General features: G+C 53.3%; 10 protein-coding genes and 1 non-coding gene across 12 annotated transcripts; 7 read left to right on the top strand and 4 right to left on the bottom strand.

Moving 5' to 3' along the window:
* Positions 1 to 2,215: 2,215 nt before the first annotated feature.
* H310_00164 (hypothetical protein) lies at positions 2,216 to 3,144 on the top strand. Its single transcript, XM_008862821.1, has 3 exons — positions 2,216 to 2,435; positions 2,491 to 2,592; positions 2,640 to 3,144. Exons 1-3 carry the CDS (start codon positions 2,265 to 2,267, stop codon positions 2,949 to 2,951), a joined length of 585 nt encoding a protein of 194 aa, XP_008861043.1. The 5' UTR covers positions 2,216 to 2,264; the 3' UTR covers positions 2,952 to 3,144.
* A 124-nt stretch (positions 3,145 to 3,268) lies between these two features.
* On the bottom strand, positions 3,269 to 3,912 carry H310_00163 (hypothetical protein). The gene has a single exon (XM_008862820.1). The coding sequence runs from the start codon at positions 3,867 to 3,869 to the stop codon at positions 3,444 to 3,446; it is 426 nt and encodes a 141-aa protein (XP_008861042.1). The 5' UTR covers positions 3,870 to 3,912; the 3' UTR covers positions 3,269 to 3,443.
* A 315-nt stretch (positions 3,913 to 4,227) lies between these two features.
* H310_00162 (hypothetical protein) lies at positions 4,228 to 6,559 on the top strand (the record flags this gene model as incomplete). The annotated part of the gene is made up of 3 exons (XM_008862819.1): positions 4,228 to 4,650; positions 4,807 to 5,436; positions 5,495 to 6,559. The coding sequence occupies 3 exons, from the start codon at positions 4,228 to 4,230 to the stop codon at positions 6,557 to 6,559; spliced, it is 2,118 nt and encodes a 705-aa protein (XP_008861041.1).
* An 87-nt stretch (positions 6,560 to 6,646) lies between these two features.
* Positions 6,647 to 9,133, bottom strand: H310_00161 (hypothetical protein; the record flags this gene model as incomplete). Its single annotated transcript, XM_008862818.1, has 13 exons — positions 6,647 to 6,760; positions 6,810 to 6,863; positions 6,942 to 7,302; positions 7,357 to 7,586; positions 7,645 to 8,021; positions 8,078 to 8,148; positions 8,198 to 8,412; positions 8,468 to 8,532; positions 8,580 to 8,637; positions 8,684 to 8,765; positions 8,817 to 8,899; positions 8,952 to 9,030; positions 9,120 to 9,133. The coding sequence occupies 13 exons, from the start codon at positions 9,131 to 9,133 to the stop codon at positions 6,647 to 6,649; spliced, it is 1,803 nt and encodes a 600-aa protein (XP_008861040.1).
* Positions 9,134 to 9,311: 178 nt separating this feature from the next.
* Positions 9,312 to 9,391, top strand: H310_00160. The gene has a single exon. It is a non-coding gene; the product is annotated as a tRNA-Leu (tRNA).
* Positions 9,392 to 9,783: 392 nt separating this feature from the next.
* H310_00159 (hypothetical protein) lies at positions 9,784 to 11,899 on the top strand. Its single transcript, XM_008862817.1, has 11 exons — positions 9,784 to 10,109; positions 10,152 to 10,216; positions 10,264 to 10,380; positions 10,425 to 10,503; positions 10,557 to 10,621; positions 10,670 to 10,783; positions 10,833 to 10,892; positions 10,949 to 11,079; positions 11,147 to 11,386; positions 11,437 to 11,560; positions 11,610 to 11,899. Exons 1-11 carry the CDS (start codon positions 9,842 to 9,844, stop codon positions 11,880 to 11,882), a joined length of 1,536 nt encoding a protein of 511 aa, XP_008861039.1. The 5' UTR covers positions 9,784 to 9,841; the 3' UTR covers positions 11,883 to 11,899.
* Positions 11,900 to 12,005: 106 nt separating this feature from the next.
* On the bottom strand, positions 12,006 to 13,052 carry H310_00158 (hypothetical protein). The gene is made up of 3 exons (XM_008862816.1): positions 12,814 to 13,052; positions 12,174 to 12,753; positions 12,006 to 12,129 (listed from the first exon to the last, which is right to left on the bottom strand). Exons 1-3 carry the CDS (start codon positions 13,043 to 13,045, stop codon positions 12,024 to 12,026), a joined length of 918 nt encoding a protein of 305 aa, XP_008861038.1. The 5' UTR covers positions 13,046 to 13,052; the 3' UTR covers positions 12,006 to 12,023.
* A 584-nt stretch (positions 13,053 to 13,636) lies between these two features.
* H310_00157 (peptide chain release factor 1) lies at positions 13,637 to 15,184 on the top strand. The gene is made up of 6 exons (XM_008862815.1): positions 13,637 to 13,828; positions 13,875 to 14,001; positions 14,050 to 14,163; positions 14,238 to 14,447; positions 14,509 to 14,634; positions 14,687 to 15,184. Exons 1-6 carry the CDS (start codon positions 13,659 to 13,661, stop codon positions 15,152 to 15,154), a joined length of 1,215 nt encoding a protein of 404 aa, XP_008861037.1. The 5' UTR covers positions 13,637 to 13,658; the 3' UTR covers positions 15,155 to 15,184.
* Positions 15,152 to 16,350, bottom strand: H310_00156. 2 transcript variants are annotated; one of them, XM_008862813.1, is made up of 8 exons: positions 16,250 to 16,350; positions 16,091 to 16,195; positions 15,877 to 16,042; positions 15,752 to 15,812; positions 15,652 to 15,708; positions 15,554 to 15,602; positions 15,409 to 15,499; positions 15,152 to 15,358 (listed from the first exon to the last, which is right to left on the bottom strand). In XM_008862813.1, the coding sequence occupies exons 1-8, from the start codon at positions 16,334 to 16,336 to the stop codon at positions 15,192 to 15,194; spliced, it is 783 nt and encodes a 260-aa protein (XP_008861035.1). In that variant the 5' UTR covers positions 16,337 to 16,350; the 3' UTR covers positions 15,152 to 15,191. The 2 variants fall into 2 exon arrangements, with proteins under 2 accessions (XP_008861035.1, XP_008861036.1); XM_008862814.1 differs by having other exon boundaries at positions 15,554 to 15,708.
* Positions 16,351 to 16,443: 93 nt separating this feature from the next.
* On the top strand, positions 16,444 to 18,430 carry H310_00155 (hypothetical protein). Its single transcript, XM_008862812.1, has 4 exons — positions 16,444 to 16,600; positions 16,653 to 16,907; positions 16,962 to 17,693; positions 17,745 to 18,430. Exons 1-4 carry the CDS (start codon positions 16,451 to 16,453, stop codon positions 18,357 to 18,359), a joined length of 1,752 nt encoding a protein of 583 aa, XP_008861034.1. The 5' UTR covers positions 16,444 to 16,450; the 3' UTR covers positions 18,360 to 18,430.
* A 15-nt stretch (positions 18,431 to 18,445) lies between these two features.
* H310_00154 (hypothetical protein) lies at positions 18,446 to 20,733 on the top strand. The gene is made up of 11 exons (XM_008862811.1): positions 18,446 to 18,871; positions 18,927 to 18,991; positions 19,043 to 19,159; positions 19,207 to 19,285; positions 19,334 to 19,398; positions 19,448 to 19,549; positions 19,600 to 19,659; positions 19,713 to 19,849; positions 19,908 to 20,147; positions 20,208 to 20,331; positions 20,384 to 20,733. The coding sequence occupies exons 1-11, from the start codon at positions 18,511 to 18,513 to the stop codon at positions 20,672 to 20,674; spliced, it is 1,641 nt and encodes a 546-aa protein (XP_008861033.1). The 5' UTR covers positions 18,446 to 18,510; the 3' UTR covers positions 20,675 to 20,733.
* The last annotated feature ends 102 nt before the right edge of the window (positions 20,734 to 20,835 follow it).

Raw genomic sequence — 20,835 nt, 5'->3', positions numbered from 1 at the left:
GGCGTTCTAGACCGAAACGTCTTCGCGAACGGTCGTCAGTTTGAAACAAGGGCTGAATTGAAGGTACGAATTCTTAAGTCTTGGGCTGAGATCGATCAATCATACTTGGCCAAGTTGGCTGAGGATATGCCTACGAGAATTGCCCAAACGATCATTTGCCGCGGCAATCGCATTGATAAATAGCCCTAAAACGAAGTGCGTCTATAATTTCTTTTCAGACCAAATTTTGACTATTGAACTTTTCCCTTTACTGACATGGTTTCATCCTAAATCCTTTTGTATCCTGCCGATTGAGACCATGACTGCATGGACAACGTATCGGCTTTAACCGCCATCCTTAAAGACACTTGAGAAGGTGAAAATTATGGGGTGCGTCTATAATTACTTTTCAGACTGTACCTACGGAGTTCCCGGACGATTCACACCGCTCTCGTGCTGCCTGTAGAGCCTCGGAACGTCCATCATCCCTGGCCAATGCACGGGCTACGCAGAGCCAGGACATGCGTCTAGACAATGTGCCAGTGTCCTGCAATCGAGAGTGTGAAGCTCCAATTCAAGGATACAATTGTGCATGAGCGGTCGTCGTTTTTCATGTCGCGTGCCTGACTTTCCATCTCGTACACCACTAGGGAGCACATCCTGGGGCTAGCCGACTTAATGATAATGGCATACTGGTTTGGTGGGTCATACTATTCACGTGGCTCTTCCCTGTTTTTCCTTATGTACACGTTTCGGATTACTAAACCGTTGTGGTTGTGACATGGTTGCCAGCTCGCTGCCCAAGTACAACACCTTTTCCTACCGCCAAGCCTGCAACATGTCTTGGTGTGAACACGCTGAGGTTTTACGACTTACGGGTTTGTGAACCAACTCGTGGCTACCTACTCATCGCGCAAGATGCTCCACTGGTCTCTCATGTTTCCTTTGTCCTTGCTTTCAGACGCCTCGTCTTCCGTAATTTGGATCTCCCAGGCGGGAGTTTACTTTCTGGCCCATTTGCCACGCTCGCATGTTGTCCAGGCGAACAATGGGCGAGTACTACGGATTTACGTCCACGACTGCCCTCTTTACCATGTATATTGCGCTACCTCGTTCTTGTTAACACTACTGCCCATCGCCGCGTCTACGAACGCTGCAACAAATGCCGCGGAAATGACCAAGCTGGCGCTCCAGTTCACACCCTTTCCGCGCTATGCATCATTGTTTGCGACCGTCGCTACAATGTCTTCAATGTAGTCCCGGGCACACGCTACATTTGCTATAGGCATATGGCACTTGCGCCAGTGGTGGTGCTTCATGGCTTGCAACAGGTCTTTGTCACAATTTACCGCCAAACCCACTCGAGCATAGCTCGGAAGTGGGTCCATTGGCATTGTGATGGCGTCTTGCGGCGTCGTCAACGCCTCCTCTTCTTTTGGGTTGCGAAAGATTGCCGACCGGTATCAAAATACGACATTTGTGGAGGCCATCTTGTGATTATTGCAGAGTTTGGATCCCTGGCACGCAACGGTTTGGTTTTGCCGTTGTGGATCGTACACAAGGTGCAGGGTGGGTCCAACTCAAGGCCAAGTGCTGTGGCGAGTGGACGCTTGCGGTCACCACAGCCTTACTACTCAGCTTGGCGGATGCTTGTATGTTTTATCTTGATGTCCACACTCGCTTTGCGTTAATTTGGCCTTAGTGATGTAATTGCGTCCACTTCGTGTTGCTTCCATCGACGCTGTGAAAGCGTGGCAATTCACGACTTGACGAGTGGTCAACAGCCAAGAGTTTGCTTAGGACGCTATCCAAGCGTTTTCCCATTCTCGAGGGTTGGCTCAGTTTCTTGTCCTCGAGTTTTGAGGTGCAATCAACGCCACTCTAAACCTCTGGTCGCCACCTTGGTGTTGTTCATGCAGCATTCAAGGCCATTTTGCGACAATGTTGGGTATCGTGGTCGTGGCCGCAGCATCTTCCGTGCTCTGTTGCATCGGATATCGCACGCCACTTGCGCAACGTGGACTGGGACGCCCTTGGCTATGACCTGGACGGCCATTCAGGTCATCGTTGATGCGTTTTATAATGGCTAAGGTCGATTTTTATGTGGAATATGTTTCAACGATATTCATTCAATAAGATGAAATTAAAGGCGAATGGCAATCCAATTTTTTTTAAACAGATGAGCTTTAAACATATTGTTTGCAAATAATTTGGCCGTATTTCGAATTGCTTCGACACGAAGTCGAAATTCAAAATTTTGAAGGTCCAGCAAGGAAGCGGTCACCATGGAGGACGGTGACTGGGACATGACCTGCAATGCAGCTGTGGACGAAGACTTGTTTGGCAGGCCCTTTGACGTGGAGGGTGCTTACGATGGCATGATGTTTCCAGTGTCGCCCCTGTCCAAACAAGGTGCGAAATGCCTTCGGCAAGCTCAGCGATCGAGTCGACACGAGGTGCATTCCACAGTGTTTAGTCGAGGGGTTCCGAGTGCTGATGCCTCAAATATAGCACGAGAAGAAGAAAAATCGACGACGAACTCTTGACATCTTCCAAGAACAGTTTGAAAACCACGTCGAGGTGCAGCCAAGCATCTCACTGCTCACCACGGATGTTCGTAGCAACGTCATGCCCTCATAACGCCTCACAAGCAACCGTAGGAGGACGACACTGAGCTAATGAAGAGACCTGCCTCCGCGAAGAAGCCTCGTTTGTCGTTTAAACCATCCATTTTTGCAGCAAGACCAACTCCCACGTTCATGCGGCTGCCGCAGTTGCCGAGTCGATTGATCCTTCCTACGAAGCTCAAGACTCCCGTGAAAACACTATTAAAGCGCCCGCACTTTGACAACGCGAGCAACATTCCCTCCAAGCGACAGAACCTTTCCAGCGGCATTCCTGTTCTAAAAGGGTCATCCGTGTTAAAGAGCCCGTCCAAAAGTCGAATTCCCGTGCGTGCGGCCGCACTCTAGCCGACCACTCCCTGCCCCTGTATTTATCCTGGTGAGAGTTACCCTCTCGTTCTCGGTGTTAATGCTGTTAATGCTTTCCCTGCATCATGCAAATCAACTTCCCGTAGCCTACTCAATAGTTCCCATTTCCAAAATATTCTACATAATCAAGTGAACAACATGGGCTGGTTCCAACCTTTTCCTCCAGCCACAATCAGGCATGATGTACTCTCGTACATGGTCAAGAGGGACGCCACAAACGAGTACGCCAGCAGCACAAGGCACACAGCAAGCACAGGCGCCGCCCACAAACGGACGCCTGCGTTCGCAATTCTGGCTTTAAACTCGGAAGCAGGAGCACCGAGAAGCATGCAGCAATCGTCTTTATAGAGTGCATGAAGTACATCATCGCGACTGGATTGTGGGTGTCAGGTGCGTCGGTCGCGCCAGTAGATGACATTGCAAGTTGCGTTCGGCGCATCTGTGAGCTTGGCGGCCGAAGTGCCGTCAATGCTACGGTTCGTGTAGTACGGTCGGCAAAAGCGAGCAAAAATAATAAAGTGGAAGCATATTGTCCACCCATAGAACAACCATGACATGCGGCGGTACCCAAACGGCGGGACGCAGGAGGCCGATGAACTCTCTGAATGACCACCTGATGCCAATCAAGGTCGTGACCGAATTGAATGACCTTCCAGTCATGTGGAAGTACACTGCAGAGAGGGGGTAAATGAGGTTGGAAAGGGCGCCGTAGCACATGATGGTATGGCGCGACGGGTTCGAGGTCTCCGCCGTCATGTACATCTGCACTGGCCCGGATCGCATTGCACCGCTGCCAGACCTACTTCTCGATTCGACGTAGATCGGGGACTTGGCTTCGTTGCAGCCCTCGCCGTCGTCGTGGTTGACAATCTTGGACAGATTGAGCTTCATCGTCATGTCAACGAGCTAGGCGGGCCAGGTACAACTCGGCATCGTGCCCATGAAAGCAAGACAATTATCGCAAATAGTGTAAGAAGAGTGGGGACATTTCAACGCTGTGATAAAAACAATCGTCATGTCGACGGCTTCAGCTAGCCAAAGCGGCGCCGGCGACGCGGCGAGTCTACCAAACACGTCTACATGAATTAGAGTGATGGGAAGTCTGAATGGTCAGGCAGAATGCAGCGCAGCTCTCCTGCTTCGGAATGGGGAATTCTATGCGGGCGACGCCTCGTTGTGCCAGATTGGGATGAAACTGTCCGAGGCGATATCCGCTGTTACAACTTGTCTTTCGTGCTCAGCGGTGGAGTGCGCGATGCCCCTTGTGATGGTGCAGCCCAAGATCAAGTATGTGGCAGAGTGCGCCCCAGCCCCAACTTCGTCCGTGCGTACGCTGGTGCAGGGCAACCATCCTTCGCTTCGAGAGTTTGTCCACGACAACCAGAGCGAACTCGCGACGTCCGAATTTAAGGATGCGGTGCGGTGGCCAGTGCTCGTCCTTGTGGCAGTCATTCGGTTCTTCACCGGTGTCCAGCTCGTACTCGTCGGCCTCATGCATTTGATCGTGTCGCCGCGCCAAGTTGTCCTCTTGCAAATGTGGACAACCAACAACTTGGTTGGAGTCGTTTATGTGTCGGTTGGTGCTGCCATGCTCGTGCTGTGCATGTCCATGCTTGTTAAGCCTCGCCGACATCGTAAGCAGAAAGCCATCGAGTCGACCCGACCCTGGAAACGGAAAGTATTGTTGTGGCGGAGGTACCTTCTCATGCCCGTGTCATCAAGCCAAACGTATCGTTGGTGCACTTCTCACGACTCATCCGTTTTGATATGGCACTGCGTTGCCACTGTCACTCATTTGTGCCAAGCGTACAGGCTGTCATCGCTGGTCTTGCAGGCGGACATTGTCGTGGGGTTTGCCTGTTTGATTGGACTTGGAGCCCTCGCCGTGCCATTCTGCCTTCGCCAGTCCCTCGTCGCCATGCAAGCGACAGGTGTCCTGACTGTCAACGTCGTCGTGTCGTTCGTGCTCTCTATTGTCCTTCCGTTTTGCATCGTTCAGCCCACAATCGCAAAGTACCTGTCGTCGGGGGTGTACGGCCTCCTCTTCACCAACGAAGAATTCGTTGTGAACGTCTTCTCGGCACGCCAAGCATCTGTATCATCCCTTGGCGACTTGATCACTAAGTTGTGCCCGATCGTGGCCATGCACCACACCATGCGCAACCTCACCATTGGTTTCGGACCACCCCACCATGTCCCACGCCACGTGCATCACTTAAAAGAGAAGACGACGATGTCGACCATCTCGGAAGCCGGCGAACCATCAACGACCAGCGGATCGTCGGTACTGCTTTTGTGCCGCCGCACACTCTTAAAGTACGCTGGTGACACGAGCCGACGGCCGATCCAGGTCTCAACAGGAAGAACGCTCCAGCAGTCACCGACCCACATCACAGCTCCCACGCCGTCCTTACCCTCTTGGACAGTGCGCCAGGTCCCCAAACGCTTGACGAAACGATGCAATGTACGACTACTATTGTCTGTCCAGTGCCTGTGCCTGGCGCGTGCTCACAGGCTCGTAGAATTGCTCAATTGTCGACGGAGCGCCCATGACATTAGACAACCAGGTATTTGTGCGACGGTTTGTATCGTTCCACGTCGTGTTGGGCGTCGTCGTCATGGGGCTGGCAGTGTACAGCTATGCGACGCGTCCACGCTGCCCCGCGTACTGCGCCCAGCACGTTGCCCCTTGGTTTGCCTCGACTTGCGGATGCATCTACGTGAATGTAGATTGCGACAAACTCAACATATCGGGGTCCACTTCGGACATGGAGGGCATGTTGACGGCCGACACAATTGGGTCGTCTGTCTTTTGGGTTCAAATCGCTAATTGTGACGTTGCCAATGGTCTGTCGCCTCGTACGATGCAGCAACTCCCAGCTCTCTACGGGATTTCGCTGTGGCAAACGCACCTCTCGGACTGGACCATGCCGGAAACGGTGTGGCCGGCGCAGTTGACCAAGATCAGCCTGCAGCACAGTCCGCACCTGACCGAAGTTCCACAAGTGCTGTCTCCGCTGCCGTCGTCTGTGCAGGTCTTGTTTCTTGTCGGGTGTGGCATCACCGAGCTATCTAATTCTACCGTGCAATCATGGCGACGTCTACGGCAGCTTTGGATTTCCCAGCTTCCGATCACGACCTTGCCTCCATCCATCGCCACGCTCGAAATGCTCGATGGCCTTCGTCTCAACAACAATCGTCTGGTGTCCTTTTCCGTTGACACGATCCGAACGATGGCGACCTTGGAGGTGCTGTCGCTGTCATCCAACAACCTGACGTTGTTGCCGTGGGGCAAACGAGCAATTGAGACGGACGTGGCGGACAACCCGATTGCGACCTTGCCTCGCGAGCTGTCTGTGGACTTTTTAGCGACTGGAGTGGTGACGGTAGCCAGCACTGTGTTTTGTGCAGTCCAACTCAAGCAAAATCCGACGAAATGGGCCACCATCTGCCACCCGCTCTGTGCCCCACACTGCTCGAGCCAACTGGTTGGGAACGGTCTGTGCGACGTGTCGTGCTTGGTGCCACAATGCGACTACGACGGAGGGGATTGCAACGAGTTCTTTGCACCAGGAGATGGTCAGTAACACGCCTCCAAAACCAACCATCTCGACTCGGCAACTACTCTCAACCTACTCGTCCTTGCAACGTTGGATGTTATTTCGTGGATGGCGTCATCGATTCAAAGAGCTGTCGCCTATCCGAGGAAGCATCCCCTGCCGCGTCATGTCGGCATAATACATGTTGGCTCGAATTGTTGGGTGTGCTTGACGATGGCAGCCCAGATGCTAGGAAACAGTCCAATGAATTAAAGCCACCACGATGGCTTCGACGTACAGGCTGGGTACCAACGGGTGGGCACGGAAAAGATTCGTGCACCCAGGACGTGTCCTAACAACGAGTCAGTGAACAGAGAAACTCACTGAAACAAACGAGTCAGTGAACAGCCAAGTGGAATCGGAAATTTACATGTTGCGCCGCAGCGTGGTCATGCCACGCGGGAGGAAGCTGATACGCCGCTTTCTGGTACAACGGTAGGTGGTGGGAACTGCTGTAGAGCGGCAAGTTTGGTGTCGACCGCACGACCGTGCTGCCTTTGTCGAGACTTGTTTTTTTGAAAGTCCACGATGGACTTTTCTGCTTGACAGATGCCGCCTTCTTTTCTTTTGTGGCCTTGTCTGCCGCGAGCGCATCAGCCACGAACTTTTTGCCTTCGACCACGATAAATCCTTCACTCAACCGGCTCCGCACGCGAAGTTGCAACAGCGCCATCGCGCTTTCTTCGGACTTGAGTCGCGTGTGTGTCTCGGTCAGCATGCGCTTCTCGCCTCTACAATTTGCTGAAGTCGCCCCCGCGTCCATGTTGTAAATGTAGGTCACAAACTTTTGAAACAAGCCAGACGTTTCCGTGAGGCCGTGGTCCCGAATTGTGGCTTCCCAGAATTTTTTCACGCTGTGTTCGTTCATGCCGTTATGCACCATGCCAACGCGAGGCATGGCGCCCGCGCGTGGCTTCTTGGGTTTTTTCACGTTTGTGTTGTTTGTGATGGTCACGCGCTTGATCACTGCATGCGCCGTTTTTGCAGTCGGGTCTACTGGGGCGGGCACGATGTCCTAAGTGCAATGCAGTCACGTCTCCGTACAACGCGGGAAAAGGAGGGTGCAGTTGTACATCGAGGCCCCAGTTGTCGGGCGGGCAATCCTGACTCAGGGCCAAGAGGGTTTCCTTGGTTTCGGTCGCGTCGACTGCATCGGAGGTGTCCGGCGGTACGGACTCAAAGACGGTTGGATTCGGCGGTCCTTCAGGCTTCATTACACCGAGGAGAACATGCAAGATGGAAGGCAATGTGATTTTGTCGACGGATTTCAACTGCGCGACAAGAGGCTGGACGTTGCCGAGAGCAAGGGCATCGGACAGCCCGTGAAAGAACACAAAGAGCTCGTCGTGGTCGATAGTGCCCGTTTCAGCATGATCAAACAAGTTGAATCGATCGAGAATCATGTCCACGTCTTGATCGCCGAAACACGAACGCATCTCGGGGGTGATCACTACGTCGTGGTGGCTGAGCAACTGCACCAATTTGGCCACCCGGACATCGACATGCCTGTGTTTGCAGGCGGCTGTGGGGTTGGCAAGATATGCCGCACGACGCAGTCGTACGCTGTCTGGGACACTCTACACCGACTTGAACACTTCGTCCAACCTGCAGAATCGTGAGGGTTACCGTCTCTTTTCCAACCGTTTTTCGTATTGAGCGTCCAACGGGTGCCAGTAGTTGTCTCCCACAGCCACAGCCATGCTTTTGCTACCCACAATGTGACTGTGGTTGTGTTTAGGGCCTCCGTTTTCATGCGTTGCAGACAACAGCTCTGTCATGAGCGAAAACAAGTGACGGCGAGCTAGCTTTCGAAGGGCGGAGCTCGGAATCATGTTGGGAAACTACACGTCAACGCAGCCGTCGTCGACCACAATATCACATGGGCCGGTGCAGTACTTTGATGGTAGCGCATTGCATAAGCGCGCCACAGAAGAGCTTGAAGGAGAGCGCAGGTGCCCCGTCTAGAATGGCCGAGTGGGTAGGCCATTCCATAATATACCGTGTTCACCTGCGTCGAGATATGTGCGCAGTTTGCCAAGCACGGCAGTGGCGAATACCTCTTCTGCCTAGTCGATTGGAACGTCATGGAAGCATCGTGCTTGCTGATGGTACTTGTTGGGCAGTGAACGAACTGGACAGGATGTGGCCATCCTTAAGAAGCTCGAGGAATCGTGGAAGGTTGATGGACGGGAGCCTACTCACGCTCGACCCATGGGTGGATAGCTGAGACACACGCGGTCAGTACTTGTCACCGTGAAGCGACGAATCGTAGAACCGAAAGATTTCGTACACTTGCTCCAGTTCATTCGATTCCAGGGAATCGTCCTCCTAAGGCGCCGGTGAGGTAATGGCCCAGCTTCAACAGACTTTGCAAGCTGACCGTATCCGAAGGTGCGATGGCTGCAATTGCCTGCTCGTTCACAAGCCATTGGTGTTTGGAGAGGTGTCGATCGAGTATTCTAGGATCCGACATCACACATCCCCGACAAAGTCTCCAAGCGACAAAAGCGCTTCAGATCAGCTATATATAGAGGCGAGAGCCACGCACATGGCCAAACGCATCGTCTAACCAGAGTTCGTTCACGGATGTCTTCCTTGAACAGAGTGTGATTGAAGCATCTTAGCCCACATACGTCGACCCAGCTCCAAAACACTCCTATGCACGACATGCATACGAATTCTGCTTATCGACGTGTACACTTAATAATTTTTAACATAATAGTTCATAATTATACGCGATGATCAATTGGCCGAGCGGTCTAAGGCGCCAGTTTAAGGCACTGGTCTGAAAGGGCGTGGGTTCGAATCCCACATTGGTCATAACTTTTTTGCTTCATGCGAGCATTTTGGAGTGATGCGCCTCAAGGTGGTCAGGGTGCCGCCTTCCAATGTCGCAATGGAGCTTGCTATACGCGCCGTTTTGGCGGTCGACGCGGTTTGGCTTTATGTGGAGGAATTCGCCATTGTATAGCCTCTTCAACTAGTGCTGTTTGTGCGTGGTTTGGCGAGTTCTCAAGTGGACGAAAGTCGACGATGCTGTGCGTGTTTGTGCGTGGTTTGGCGAGTTCTCAAATGGACGAAAGGCGAGGATGTTGTGCGTGCGATTCCAAGATGGCCCTGCAATGTCTCATAACGTGAAAGGCAATTGCAGGAAGCAATTTGCGAGAGCACAAGGCAAGTCCAACATCCCGTCAAGGTAACGGCTTGCGATCGTGAAACTGTTGTCAAGAAAAGGCGGCGCCGTCGAAGTAGGACGACGCAACGAGGAACATGTTTGCTGCCGCCACAGCCATGAACGACGACGGCAACGCCGGAAACTTATCAGACAGGGCCATGATCCTCTCGCGGGTCTTGGAACGACAAGCTCGGAAACATACTATCACAAGGCGCGTGTCTCTCAATCCTGCGCAACTTGCCACGTTGGTTGGCTCCAGCAACAAAGCGTTGGCCGTGGTGACTCCCGTTTTGACTTCGTGTGTCCCGACCATGACTCCATCCGGCGGTACCGCCACGACCTCGTACGTTGCCGTGACACAAGGTACGTGCCCCTTCGACGTCACGCCCATTCATCGCAATCCAGGGGGGTTCTGGGCAACACGGCGACAGCTTTGGCTGCTCTTTCACGATGCAACATCGTCGCACCTGGTAAGTGAATCGAGAAGGCCAACAACTCGTCACACGTGGCAAACCAGGCAAAATACTTGTCCGTCTTCATCTTGACCGTCGTCGCGTTGTCGATCATGGTCTACATAATTCAAAGCCAACCGGATTTGTCCCCTTCGGTTCGCGACGCGTTGACAGAGGTCGAAGTACGTGCGCACTGCACGCCACCGTCGTCTCAATCTTGCCTCAGCACGCTTGCATTTACGTTTTCTCGTTGGATTTTGCCGTGCGATTGCTGTGCACGCCAAACTTGAAAGCGTTTGTCCTCGGTATCGTGGCCAGACGTCCACGGTGTCGTCACCGGCTCACGGCATTCGGATAGACGCGTTCAATTGGGTCGACCTTGTGTCTGTGTCACCGTACTACCTCGAGTTTGTCGTCGACTCGGTACGTCATGCCACACGCGGCGCATCGAGTTGCCGACTTGTGCGACAGAAAATGTACTCCTCGGCGTCGTCCTTGAGTGCAATTCGAACGATGCGCCTGCTGCGCGTCGCGCGCATTCTCAAGCTGTCCAAGTACACGTCGTCGCTGCAGATCTTTGTCAAGGTATGTGCTAGTGACCACGTGGCATAGTTTCGGTCTGATGGATGTGCAGTCGCTCAGCCTCAGCGCGACTCCGCTCTTCATGTTGGTGTTTCTCATGGCGCTGGCTATGGTACGCCACGACAGCAAACGCAACGTTTTGTCGGCACAGTTGTTCACCTACTGCAGATCCTGTTTTCCAGCGCGCTGTACTTTGCCGAAATGACTGATTCGTCTTGTCGGAATCCAATGTATTCCAAGACGTGCCACCCGTATACGAACCCCATTGACGACTGTTGCGACGTCAACCCGTTCAAGAGGTATGTACTGGCTCAAGGAGGAGGGAGATGGCTCCGCCTTGGCTGAGTGCATGCAACGGTGCTGTAGCATTCCTGCCACGTTCTGGTGGGCACTTGTGTCCATGACAACCGTCGGATACGGCGACGAAGTGCCCGTGACTCCGCTGGGAAAGTTGATTGCGTCTGTCGCGATGTTTGTGGGCATGTTGATCTTGTCACTGCCGATCAGCGTCATCGGGTCCAATTTCCAGCGCGTGATGAAAGAAGTTGCCCAAGAAACGCTAAAAGCCAACATCGATGTCGTCACGAACCTCGACGTGATGCGACGGTATGCTCCCGAGACGACGACTACACGCCGATTGGTGACGACGAATGCAGGACAGAAATGGTCGACGTCCTCCGCGGGTTTGACATCCTCGGCGACAACGTCGAGATCGACCCTGACGAACTTATTGCCCTCTACGATATGAATCAATCCGGCGCGCTGGAAGCTGAAGAACTCGTATGAAGTAAAACACCGCCATGTGAGTGACTGTGAGCACCGCGTATAGGCCAACTTTCGCCACGACTTGGCCGACCTCGAACGCGTCATTCGCACCCGCCAGGCCCACTTGGTGTCGCCCGAGCACGCCAAACGAGTCAAGCAGCTGTCATTTGGAGGAAGCTTTAAAGCCACCGACGCCACCGACGTCCAGCTCCAGCGCATCGAGCAAATGATCGAGACGCGACTCCTGGAATCCGAAGTCCGCATGGAAGCCAAGATTACGCTGCTTTCCAAGGCCCTCTTGCGGCTCCAAGCACAGATTGATATGATGGGCGACTAATCTTTCATCTCTCGCCGTGTACTCCTCTTGTCCATCCACTCCTGTGTCGGACGCGGTTCCAATTGGATCTGTCCAGCTGAAATGCACGCCAGGCAGTGCCCTGGTCCACGTGGCCCGGCCAACTGAGACGAAGACAATGGCTCAATTATTGCCGACACAGCAACACACACATTTGCCCTGGCATATGCAGAAATGGCACCGTGCCAGCACCGAGAACCCAATCGTTGTCTTCCAGTGCGGCGGCCACCTACACACACCAGTTATTGGAACGAATGGACACGCATGGCTTACGTTTTCTCGACGGATGGACGGGAGCACATGCGAAGATACCACATCGCGAGCCGTGGATAGAGACCATCGAGCTGTAAGCCACAGCGGACGGCGTACGCGACGTTTGTAAACACGACAATGTCGCACAGATACACGTCGTTCCCGACCAAGTATTGCCGGCCGTCCAAGTACATTTCCCACAGCTTCAGCTCGGTTTCAAGCACGTTCCACTTGACATGGAGTACGTCCATGTTGGTCTTGATGTTCTTCTTCGCGTTCGATTGTGCGCGGCGAAGGTAGACGACCATCTCGCCTACGGTTGAGAGGACTTCGTTGGCTTCGTGGAGCCGCGTTTCAGCCACGGCGAACGCTTTGGGATCAGTTGGCATTAGCGGATTCGGGTAAAACTTCTCGAGAAATGCCAGAATCGCATCGCATTCGTACAGAATGACGCCAAAAGTTCCGTCGACAAAGACTGGCACACGCATGCGAGGGTTGAGTTGGCGAAAAGCCGGGGATTTCAGGACCCCGCTAGAGAAACTCGCACACACGCTGCGGTATTCAATTTGCTTCTCTTCTAAAGCGATCAGCACGCGCCATGCTACAAGGATGCCAACATCATACGACTTGCTAGGTGAGCAGCGAACGCTGTGCTACTTACCTTGCGGCGATCCAGACCCCCAGTACAACACTCGGTCGCCAGGTTTGGCAAACGTTCGGATCAGTTCTTCTTCGGTGCATATCGCATATGCCGAGTCTTGCGACGCGGCACCGGGGTTGCTGTGCACTGGCTCCGTGGCGTCTTCGATCGCGGCGGCGTCATTGTCGTCGACCGTCTTCCTTGCCTCAGCAGCCTCCATTCCTTGAATTCGTTGTGCCGTACATATAGACATGACGAGGAGGACATCGGACTTAACTGAGCATACCCAGCGCCACCATACAACATCCAAGTTAAAATTGTGTAGACGGGTGAATTCATTTCGAAATTCATCACCATTTGGCTCGCCTTTGAGACGATTGCCTTCCCTACCGCCGATCTTCCGTGGGCGCGACGTTGAGCCCTGGGGACGTGTCTGGCCATCTTGCGTAGCGTACCACATTGCGCCATGTTGAAGCTAGACATTCAACACCGACATTTCGTTAAGTAACCGTTTGTCCCGCGCAAGATGTTTGTCCCACGGCACTCCACCAGTGTCCTGGGTCATCAAAATGAACACCGTTCCTGAGACGCGAAGGCGCGTTGGGCGACTAAGCGTGGGCAGCATGGCGAATGGCTCTTCTTTACGAGGCTGTGACGGGGTAGTCATGTGCCATGCGTGGTTTGCCCCGCCGTCAGTGTGAGAGCAGCAAGGTATCGATGTCATGAGATTCGCTAAAATGATTGCAAATGTAGTATTCAACCAATGAAAACTGTATAAATGTGAAATTTCCCCCAATCATAGCGGATTCTTGTTGGCCAATCAGATCGACCATTCTCAAAACGACAACAATTGGAGTGCAAGGACGATGCGTCTCCTGCCGCTGCTTCGTCGGGCCATGGGGGTCCATGGACGCCAAGATGCGACACTACTACAACACACTGCGACAAGGCGCCATTTTGCACTACACACCTCCATCTTGGATCGCATGAGCTTGCTCACTGATCGCTACAAAGTCCTTTCAGAGGAACTCAGCAGGTAGACTTCGTCATCGCATCAAGGTCGAAACTGACACTTTCCTCAGCAACGATGGCAACATTCCTCCTTCGCGTCTCGCCAATTTGTCTATCGAACTGGCAGAGATGGAACCAGCCATCAACGCTATCCAAGAGCTCCACCATCGCCAGGAGTCGATTGCCGAACTCGACGAGGTACATCCAGATATGAAATGGTCGATAGATGCAAACGCGATGGTGCAGGTCATCTCTGATACGCAAAGCGATGACCCAGATTCTAAAGAGCTTCGCGATATGGCGACAGAAGAAAAGTTTGAACTGTTGCATGGGTTGGATGAGCTGGAAAAGGAAATCACCGTACGTGCCAACTGCCTCTCGATGCCTCCACGTCGTCCTTGCACTCACTTGGCCATGTAATCAACGCATTCTAGCGCTTGATGCTTCCAAAGGATCAAGACGATGACAAGAGCGCGATTTTGGAAATACGCGCGGGAACTGGCGGCGACGAAGCCGCGCTGTTTGCAGCTGACGTTTTTCGCATGTATCAAAAGTACGCGATGCTGCAAGGGTGGAAGTTTGAAATTCTCACGATGAGCGATACGAATTTGGGTGGATGCAAGGAATGCTCCGTTTCGATCAGTGTGCGTTCACCTTCCTTTTGATATTCAAAAGTGATTAGGCTAACCACCCCTCCTTGTACAGGGCCGAGGTGTTTATGGCCGCATGAAGTTCGAAAGTGGGACCCACCGGGTCCAGCGCGTACCTGTCAACGACTCCAGGGTCCATACAAGCGCGATCACCATTGCTGTGCTGCCCGATATGGACGAGGTCGTTTTTTACCGAGAGTAGGTCCGTTGCTGATATGCTCCATGATGCATAGGTCGAGATGAAATCGCACTTTCCACCTAAGGATATTCGCATCGACGTGTACCGCGCAAGTGGCGCTGGTGGACAGCACGTCAACACGACCGAAAGTGCCGTGCGCATCACGCACTTGCCCACGGGTATCGTCGCTGCCGTTCAAGACGAGCGCAGTCAGCACCAGAACAAAGCCAAGGCGATGAAGATCTTGTGTGCTCGCGTGTACGACGAAGAACGGCGCGCAATATCGAAGTACCGCGACGACATGCGAAACTCTATTACTGGGAGCGGCGACCGGTCTGAGCGGATTCGCACGTATAACTTTCCTCAGAGCCGCATCAGCGACCACCGCGTCGATGGGCTGTCCGCGTTTGGCATCGAGCGTATGTTGGAAGGCGAGCTTCTCGACGACATCATTGACGCGCTCGTGCTTAAGGACCAAAACGACAAACTCCAGCACATGAACTCCGAGCTCGAACAAAAATAGCACACGCATTTTATTGTTTCGAACCCAGCCTTCATCATTACGCAGCGTTGGGAACCGATTTGTACAGCGCCACCTGTTTGGCCTTGGACGTGTTGACGCAACCTCGCCACAAGGAGGGGACGACAGGCTGCTTGTCGACCGTAATTGCCTGGACGAGGATGTCCACATCGCTTGGGTGATTCATGAGGCCGTACCAATGCCCTTCTATTTAAAACAAGGTTGACGTCGCAGGGTGTATTGAAACGAGGAGGTACCTGGATACACAATGCAATTGCCAGCAAAGCGATGGCCGCCGAAGTGGCTGCACGCGTAGATGGTCCATGTTTCATTTGACGGCCGTTTGGTCTACAGTCCCCATAAGGATTATGTCTCGAGTGTTTGCCGAAATGAACCACCGACCTGAAACCATTCCAGGAGTTTGGGGCCAGCACACGCACATCGAAAGTCACTGGGGAATTAGCATGGGCGAAAGCACTTGTCCAAAATCGTGAATGTACCGTTTCGCATGGGCACACACAAACACATGATGCCCTGACATTTCCGAGACCGACAACCTGCTCTCGTCAGTCGAAAAAACAATGGGAAGGATCACTCTACCGAGAGCGGAGCAACGGCAGGTCCAACGTGTCCTCAAGGAGATGCAAGGCCAGAAAATCCACTGAGGTTGGACGAGACGGTGAAGATTGATGTCGTGTTGCAGGAGGTAAGCGTCAACACTGTACCATCTGAATCGCACACGCCTGAAATGCGAAGATTGTCTGGGAACACGAGGACGTCATGAGTATCGGTGGAGGAAGCTGACTCGACAGCTGGGTCGTCTCCATATGGGTACGCAGTCGCCAGGATCAATTTCGTCGGGGATTTCTCTGTGTTGAGCGGCGCCACAGTCTGTGTTTACACATGATAACTCGAGCGCCACAAGATGCTGCGGCTTACATTGTGATACTTTGATATGACGTGCGTAGTTGATTCCTCGACCTTCTTTGGCCACGCCTCGGCGTCGCGCTGCGGGTCTAGAACGATGAGTTGCCTTCGATAGAACTAAGAACAAACTGAGCCACGGCACATCGCGGGTGTGCTGGATGTCGTACTCACCTGAACGCTCCCTGCCATGGACATCCATCGCTTGGAGCCACCGTAGCAGGCTCGTCCGAAGTCAGCCAAGTTCACTCGACGTAGCATCGTGTGCCGCAGTGATCACTCGAAAAAATGGTTCAAACCCGATTCAATTGGCTGTGTGATATCCAATGGACGACGAGCATTCGAAAGGGCACGACCTCGCAAAATCACACCAACATGGGAAGCCCGGCCGGCACCGACGCCGTCGGATGGCGCGTCCAAGTCCTCTGGGAGGAAGAAGACGCTTGGTTCGAAGGAATTGTGACGGAATACGATGACGAGAAAGGCTACTATGTTTGCTACGACGACGGGGACGAGAAATGGCAGGTTAGGCGGCCGTCGCTGCATTCGACGTCGTGCTGATGCTGCAATCGTTTAGGCGACTCAGGACCCTGGAGCTATGAAATTTTTGTCCAACACGCTTGGTCAAAGCGTGGAAGCTAGGGTTTCCAGTGTCGTGACACCACCAGCCACGGCACGTCAGGACGATCCACGCAATGGCGAGGAAGCTGTGGGGTGGCGAGTTCAAGTGTTCTGGGCCGACGAAGGCACATGGTTTGACGGAGTTGTCACAGAGTACGATCCATCGAAAGGATATTTTGTATGCTACGACGATGGCGAAACGAAATGGCAGGTGATGCGACCGACTCGTTGGTTGTGTGACGGGATTGACGGTGTCCTTGGGCAGGCGTCGAACGACCGCGCGACGATGGTGTTTGTGTCGACCGGTGTACCGATCCCAAAGACAACTCTTTTGGAGGCTGCGCTTGAGCCCAGCACTAATGACCCTCCTAGCGCGACGAAAACAGACTATTGCAACGATGAGTCCGAGCATCACGGCGACGATGACGGCGGGGAGGACACCGCGCTCCTTGGTCACGAGGAAACTACAATCGAAACACCGAGGGCTGGCCACCAACTGAGCCAAAAAGAGGATAAACCCTCGACACCAATTGAAGACGGCGATGCAGATGTATTGTCCACAGACAACTTCACGAGCGTGGCTCTTATGCCCCAGGTTTCCGCGCCAGTTTCGTCGACTCAAGATAAAGACAACACTATACAGTTAAAGCAGCAACAAGAACCGTGTTCCAAATCGGTGTCATCCAAGGCATGGAAACCCCGCAAGAAGCCAGTCATCTTTTTCCACGACAAGGAAGCTCTGGTCGAGATGAAGGCACAACTCATTGCAAGGAAAAATGCTCTAGATGACAACCGTCGCCAGCTCCTCCTCAAAGTCACATTGGCCGAAAATGCCGAAGCGGCACAGAAACAAGAGGTAGCAGACCTGACGGCCAACTTGACAGTGGCACAGCTCAAGACAACTCGTCGGGTAGCGCCGCCAAGGCCGCAGTCCACCGAAGAACGATCGCTCGACTTGACCGTGAGGACCCGCCAATTAAAAAAGGACAATGCACAGGTGACCGGACTGAAGCTGATTTGAGTTTATTCAGCTGATTCAACCTTGCAGCTTCGGCAAACGATCGTAGAGGCAACTAAGCGCGTGGAGGCCATGCAAGGCAAACTAAACAAGGCAAGGGCAGAGTGGAACGCCCTTCCTGCGCAGTGTCGCCTTACACTTGGAGATATCGAATCGCAAATCGCATTGTTGCAAGTGGAAAAGGAAGCCTTGACAGAAGAGCTCCGTCAGCGCCGCGAACTTACCACGGACCCCGCTAATACGCAGTATGAAGGCGTGGCGCTCAAGCAGCAACTTGCCGATTCGGACACGAGAATGTGGCAGCTGAAATCCGAGTTGCATCAGTGGAAAGGTCTGTGTGAGCAGGAGCGCACTAAAGTTGATGCAATGCAAGCTCGCCTGACGGCACTCAAGGCTGAAATGACACCGATGCGATCGTCGCGGATTCTCCTGCGCAGCGCGTTCGACCGATGCGACAAGGACAAGAGCGGCGAGTTGACCGTTGACGAAACTGTTCAGATGTTGCTGTTGCTGGCGCCTCCCGAAGGCGACGTTTGCGAGGACGACATTCGGTCGCACTTTGCTCAATCCGACATGAACCACGACAGCCGCATCGACTTTGCCGAATTCTGCAATGCCGTCGAGCGATTGTTCAACCCAGAGTGAACTAGCTAGTTCATCATGTCTTGGTTTCAGGCACTGTGCATACGTTTTCGTTTCACGTGGTTATCCACGGCACACAGCGCCGTTTCTTCGTCATCTCAAATGCGACGTTAATTATAGCTCTCGTTCGCTCCCCATCCACCGCCTCGGACGCATGGCTACACAAGAGGGACCGTCTATAGTCCACTTGGGCCTTTCCATCGACAGGTCGTCGACGCCCCCCGAGAATGCAATGCCTCACATCCAGCATGCGCGAAAAGCCGACATTCAGATGGTCCCCGAGTCAGCGATGCTCTTGTCGCGAGTGTTGGAGCGCGAAGTCCGCAAACACACCGTGCTCAAGCAATTTCGACCTTCCACGATCATTCGGAAACCACTTCGGGAGATCCCAGCGGTGTCGACTGCCAAGCTATTGCGAACAGGCACGTACAATAAGGTGTTTCGAGGACTCCAACTTTCAAAACACCGCTCTGCCGTCTCTGGCCGTGAAGCTGAAGGACCGTCGGTGCCCATCGGTAAAATCCTTGACCACTGCCTTCCTCAAGCTGCGTGTGTGCCTTGAGATCTTAGACGCGCGTCCATCCGTGCGCACGCGCTTGTGGCTTCTTTTCAACGAGCCACATTCGTCGTCCATGGTACAGCGATCATGTGCGTCAGTGCATGTGTCGCGACAAATGTACGAGTAGGCGCACGGTGTCTCTGTCTTGCTATTCGCGGCCGTGTTTGTGTCGACGATTGTCTATGTCTTATCGACGGTTCCCGAATTCGACGACTCTACCAAGACCGCGTTGTCCGTCGTGGAGGTTGATCGTCTTGTGCCCGTCGACGGCGCTCACAGGGCTTGTCGTAGGGGGCATGCATGTACATGTTTTCGGCCGACTTTTTGATTCGTCTAACCTGCAGTCCCAATGTGAAAGCGTTCGGATGCGGTAAGATCAGCGCAACCTCGACCGCCACAATGTGACGCTACGACATAGACATATTCAACTGGATCGACTTGGTGTCGATCATCCCGTTCTACTTGGAAATGTTTCTCGAAGTGGTATGGTTCTTTCGTGTAGCACCCGACGGTGTTGAGCAAGGTGGGGTAGAAAGGGTCGTCCATCGGGGCCATCCGCATCATGCGCCTCATCCGGGTTGCGCGAATCCTCAAGTTGTCGCGTTACACGTCGTCGATTCAGATATTTATCAAGGTGCAAGCATGTGGCAACCTCGTCGGGCCACTGAGCGCGTTGTAAGGTAGGCGCTTATCCTCAGCGCCAAGCCACTGTTCATGCTCCTCTTTCTCATCATCGTGGCCATGGTGAGTCGCCCACCCTTCGCCCTCGAAACAGCACGGCATGATGAATGTGGTAGATTGTGTTTTCAAGCGCCATGTACTTTGCCGAGTTGACTGACTCTGCCAAGTTCTGTCGCGACCCGCTCCTGTCGAAAGCATGCCACCCCACGCAAAATCCACCGGACAACTGCTGCGAATTGAACCCATTCTACAGGTGTGACCGCGAACTCTCGCCAATTTAGTCGATGGCTCACGTCACGTTTCGTGGCTAGCATCGCCGCAACGTTCTGGTGGTGCATCGTGTCGATGACCACAGTTGGTTATGGCGACGACTTTCCTGTGACGCCTACGGGAAAGCTCATTGCGACGTTGACGATGATGTCGGGAATGCTCATTTTGGCCCTTCCGATCAGCGTCATTGGGTCCAACTTCCAGCATGTGATGAAAGAAGAAGTCCAACACGCGATGCTGAAGAGCTTGGATACGTTGTCGACCATGGAAGTCGTGCAAAAGTTTGTGTCGCAGCAACGTCTTGGCCCGTGCACGACGACTGACATGGTAGGCATTGGTAGGAAAGAAATGATAGAGCTCTTGAAAGGCTTCAACATCCTCGGCGAGAGCATCGACATCGACCCGGACGAACTCATTGCGCTCTACGATGTCCACAAGACAGGTCGACTGGAAGCCGATGCGCTGGTACGTTGGAGAGATCCAAGGGAAGCTAATAATGCCCATGGGATTTATTCAGGCCCAATTCCGAAGAGATTTGGAAGCGCTTCAAAAATACAACTTGACCATTGCATCGCCGCCCATGACGTACCAAAAAGAGGAGCAGCAAAAGCAGCAATGGCCATGTGCTTCGTCTATTGCGGACCTGCGACGTGGACACCACGACCCGTTGACAAAGCAGGTGGCAACGATGGAAGAGATCCTGGAGGTCCGACTGCTCGAAACCGAAGTGCGGTTTGAAAACAAGTTGAACGCGCTGATGAAGATCGTGGCCCAGATGGAAAAGAAAATCGCCATCTTACGAGACTAACGAAATGCTGTTGGTACATCGAACCAATTCAACAATACAAAATACAACGCCATCAACGATTTTGTCGTGAATTGTACAAACCAGCCCACCGTCTATGCTGATGCGCGAGGAGGGAATCCGTGCGCCACTGGAATTGTTGGATATTGAAAGGCGCTGCATCC

Source organism: Aphanomyces invadans (assembly GCF_000520115.1).
Source record: "Aphanomyces invadans strain NJM9701 unplaced genomic scaffold supercont1.1, whole genome shotgun sequence".
NCBI lineage: Eukaryota > Oomycota > Saprolegniomycetes > Saprolegniales > Verrucalvaceae > Aphanomyces > Aphanomyces invadans.
Note: the sequence above shows the minus strand (reverse complement) of the source record. Positions and strands in the feature narration are given on the sequence as shown.

What these genes read in the sequence shown, in the direction of transcription:
- H310_00164 (XM_008862821.1), top strand. Translation starts at nt 2,265, where the DNA reads ATGGAGGACGGTGACTGGGACATGACCTGCAATGCAGCTGTGGACGAA. An exon ending in AGCGATCGAGTCGACACGAG is followed by an intron (nt 2,436 to 2,490) that starts GTGCATTCCACA and finishes CCTCAAATATAG; the next exon opens with CACGAGAAGAAGAAAAATCG. An exon ending in TCTCACTGCTCACCACGGAT is followed by an intron (nt 2,593 to 2,639) that starts GTTCGTAGCAAC and finishes AAGCAACCGTAG; the next exon opens with GAGGACGACACTGAGCTAAT.
- H310_00163 (XM_008862820.1), bottom strand. Translation starts at nt 3,869, where the DNA reads ATGACGATGAAGCTCAATCTGTCCAAGATTGTCAACCACGACGACGGC.
- H310_00159 (XM_008862817.1), top strand. Translation starts at nt 9,842, where the DNA reads ATGTTTGCTGCCGCCACAGCCATGAACGACGACGGCAACGCCGGAAAC. An exon ending in ACGCGTTGACAGAGGTCGAA is followed by an intron (nt 10,381 to 10,424) that starts GTACGTGCGCAC and finishes ATCTTGCCTCAG; the next exon opens with CACGCTTGCATTTACGTTTT. An exon ending in GACGTCAACCCGTTCAAGAG is followed by an intron (nt 11,080 to 11,146) that starts GTATGTACTGGC and finishes ACGGTGCTGTAG; the next exon opens with CATTCCTGCCACGTTCTGGT.
- H310_00158 (XM_008862816.1), bottom strand. Translation starts at nt 13,045, where the DNA reads ATGTCTATATGTACGGCACAACGAATTCAAGGAATGGAGGCTGCTGAG. An exon ending in GGGGTCTGGATCGCCGCAAG is followed by an intron (nt 12,754 to 12,813) that starts GTAAGTAGCACA and finishes GCATCCTTGTAG; the next exon opens with CATGGCGCGTGCTGATCGCT. An exon ending in CGTCCATCCGTCGAGAAAAC is followed by an intron (nt 12,130 to 12,173) that starts GTAAGCCATGCG and finishes TGGTGTGTGTAG; the next exon opens with GTGGCCGCCGCACTGGAAGA.
- H310_00157 (XM_008862815.1), top strand. Translation starts at nt 13,659, where the DNA reads ATGCGTCTCCTGCCGCTGCTTCGTCGGGCCATGGGGGTCCATGGACGC. An exon ending in CTTTCAGAGGAACTCAGCAG is followed by an intron (nt 13,829 to 13,874) that starts GTAGACTTCGTC and finishes CACTTTCCTCAG; the next exon opens with CAACGATGGCAACATTCCTC. An exon ending in TGCTGCCCGATATGGACGAG is followed by an intron (nt 14,635 to 14,686) that starts GTCGTTTTTTAC and finishes CATGATGCATAG; the next exon opens with GTCGAGATGAAATCGCACTT.
- H310_00156 (XM_008862813.1), bottom strand. Translation starts at nt 16,336, where the DNA reads ATGCTACGTCGAGTGAACTTGGCTGACTTCGGACGAGCCTGCTACGGT. An exon ending in CTGCCGTTGCTCCGCTCTCG is followed by an intron (nt 15,709 to 15,751) that starts GTAGAGTGATCC and finishes TGACGAGAGCAG; the next exon opens with GTTGTCGGTCTCGGAAATGT. An exon ending in AACTCCTGGAATGGTTTCAG is followed by an intron (nt 15,500 to 15,553) that starts GTCGGTGGTTCA and finishes TGGGGACTGTAG; the next exon opens with ACCAAACGGCCGTCAAATGA.
- H310_00155 (XM_008862812.1), top strand. Translation starts at nt 16,451, where the DNA reads ATGGGAAGCCCGGCCGGCACCGACGCCGTCGGATGGCGCGTCCAAGTC. An exon ending in ACGGGGACGAGAAATGGCAG is followed by an intron (nt 16,601 to 16,652) that starts GTTAGGCGGCCG and finishes GCAATCGTTTAG; the next exon opens with GCGACTCAGGACCCTGGAGC. An exon ending in TAAAAAAGGACAATGCACAG is followed by an intron (nt 17,694 to 17,744) that starts GTGACCGGACTG and finishes TCAACCTTGCAG; the next exon opens with CTTCGGCAAACGATCGTAGA.
- H310_00154 (XM_008862811.1), top strand. Translation starts at nt 18,511, where the DNA reads ATGGCTACACAAGAGGGACCGTCTATAGTCCACTTGGGCCTTTCCATC. An exon ending in CGATTCAGATATTTATCAAG is followed by an intron (nt 19,550 to 19,599) that starts GTGCAAGCATGT and finishes GTTGTAAGGTAG; the next exon opens with GCGCTTATCCTCAGCGCCAA. An exon ending in GACTGGAAGCCGATGCGCTG is followed by an intron (nt 20,332 to 20,383) that starts GTACGTTGGAGA and finishes GGATTTATTCAG; the next exon opens with GCCCAATTCCGAAGAGATTT.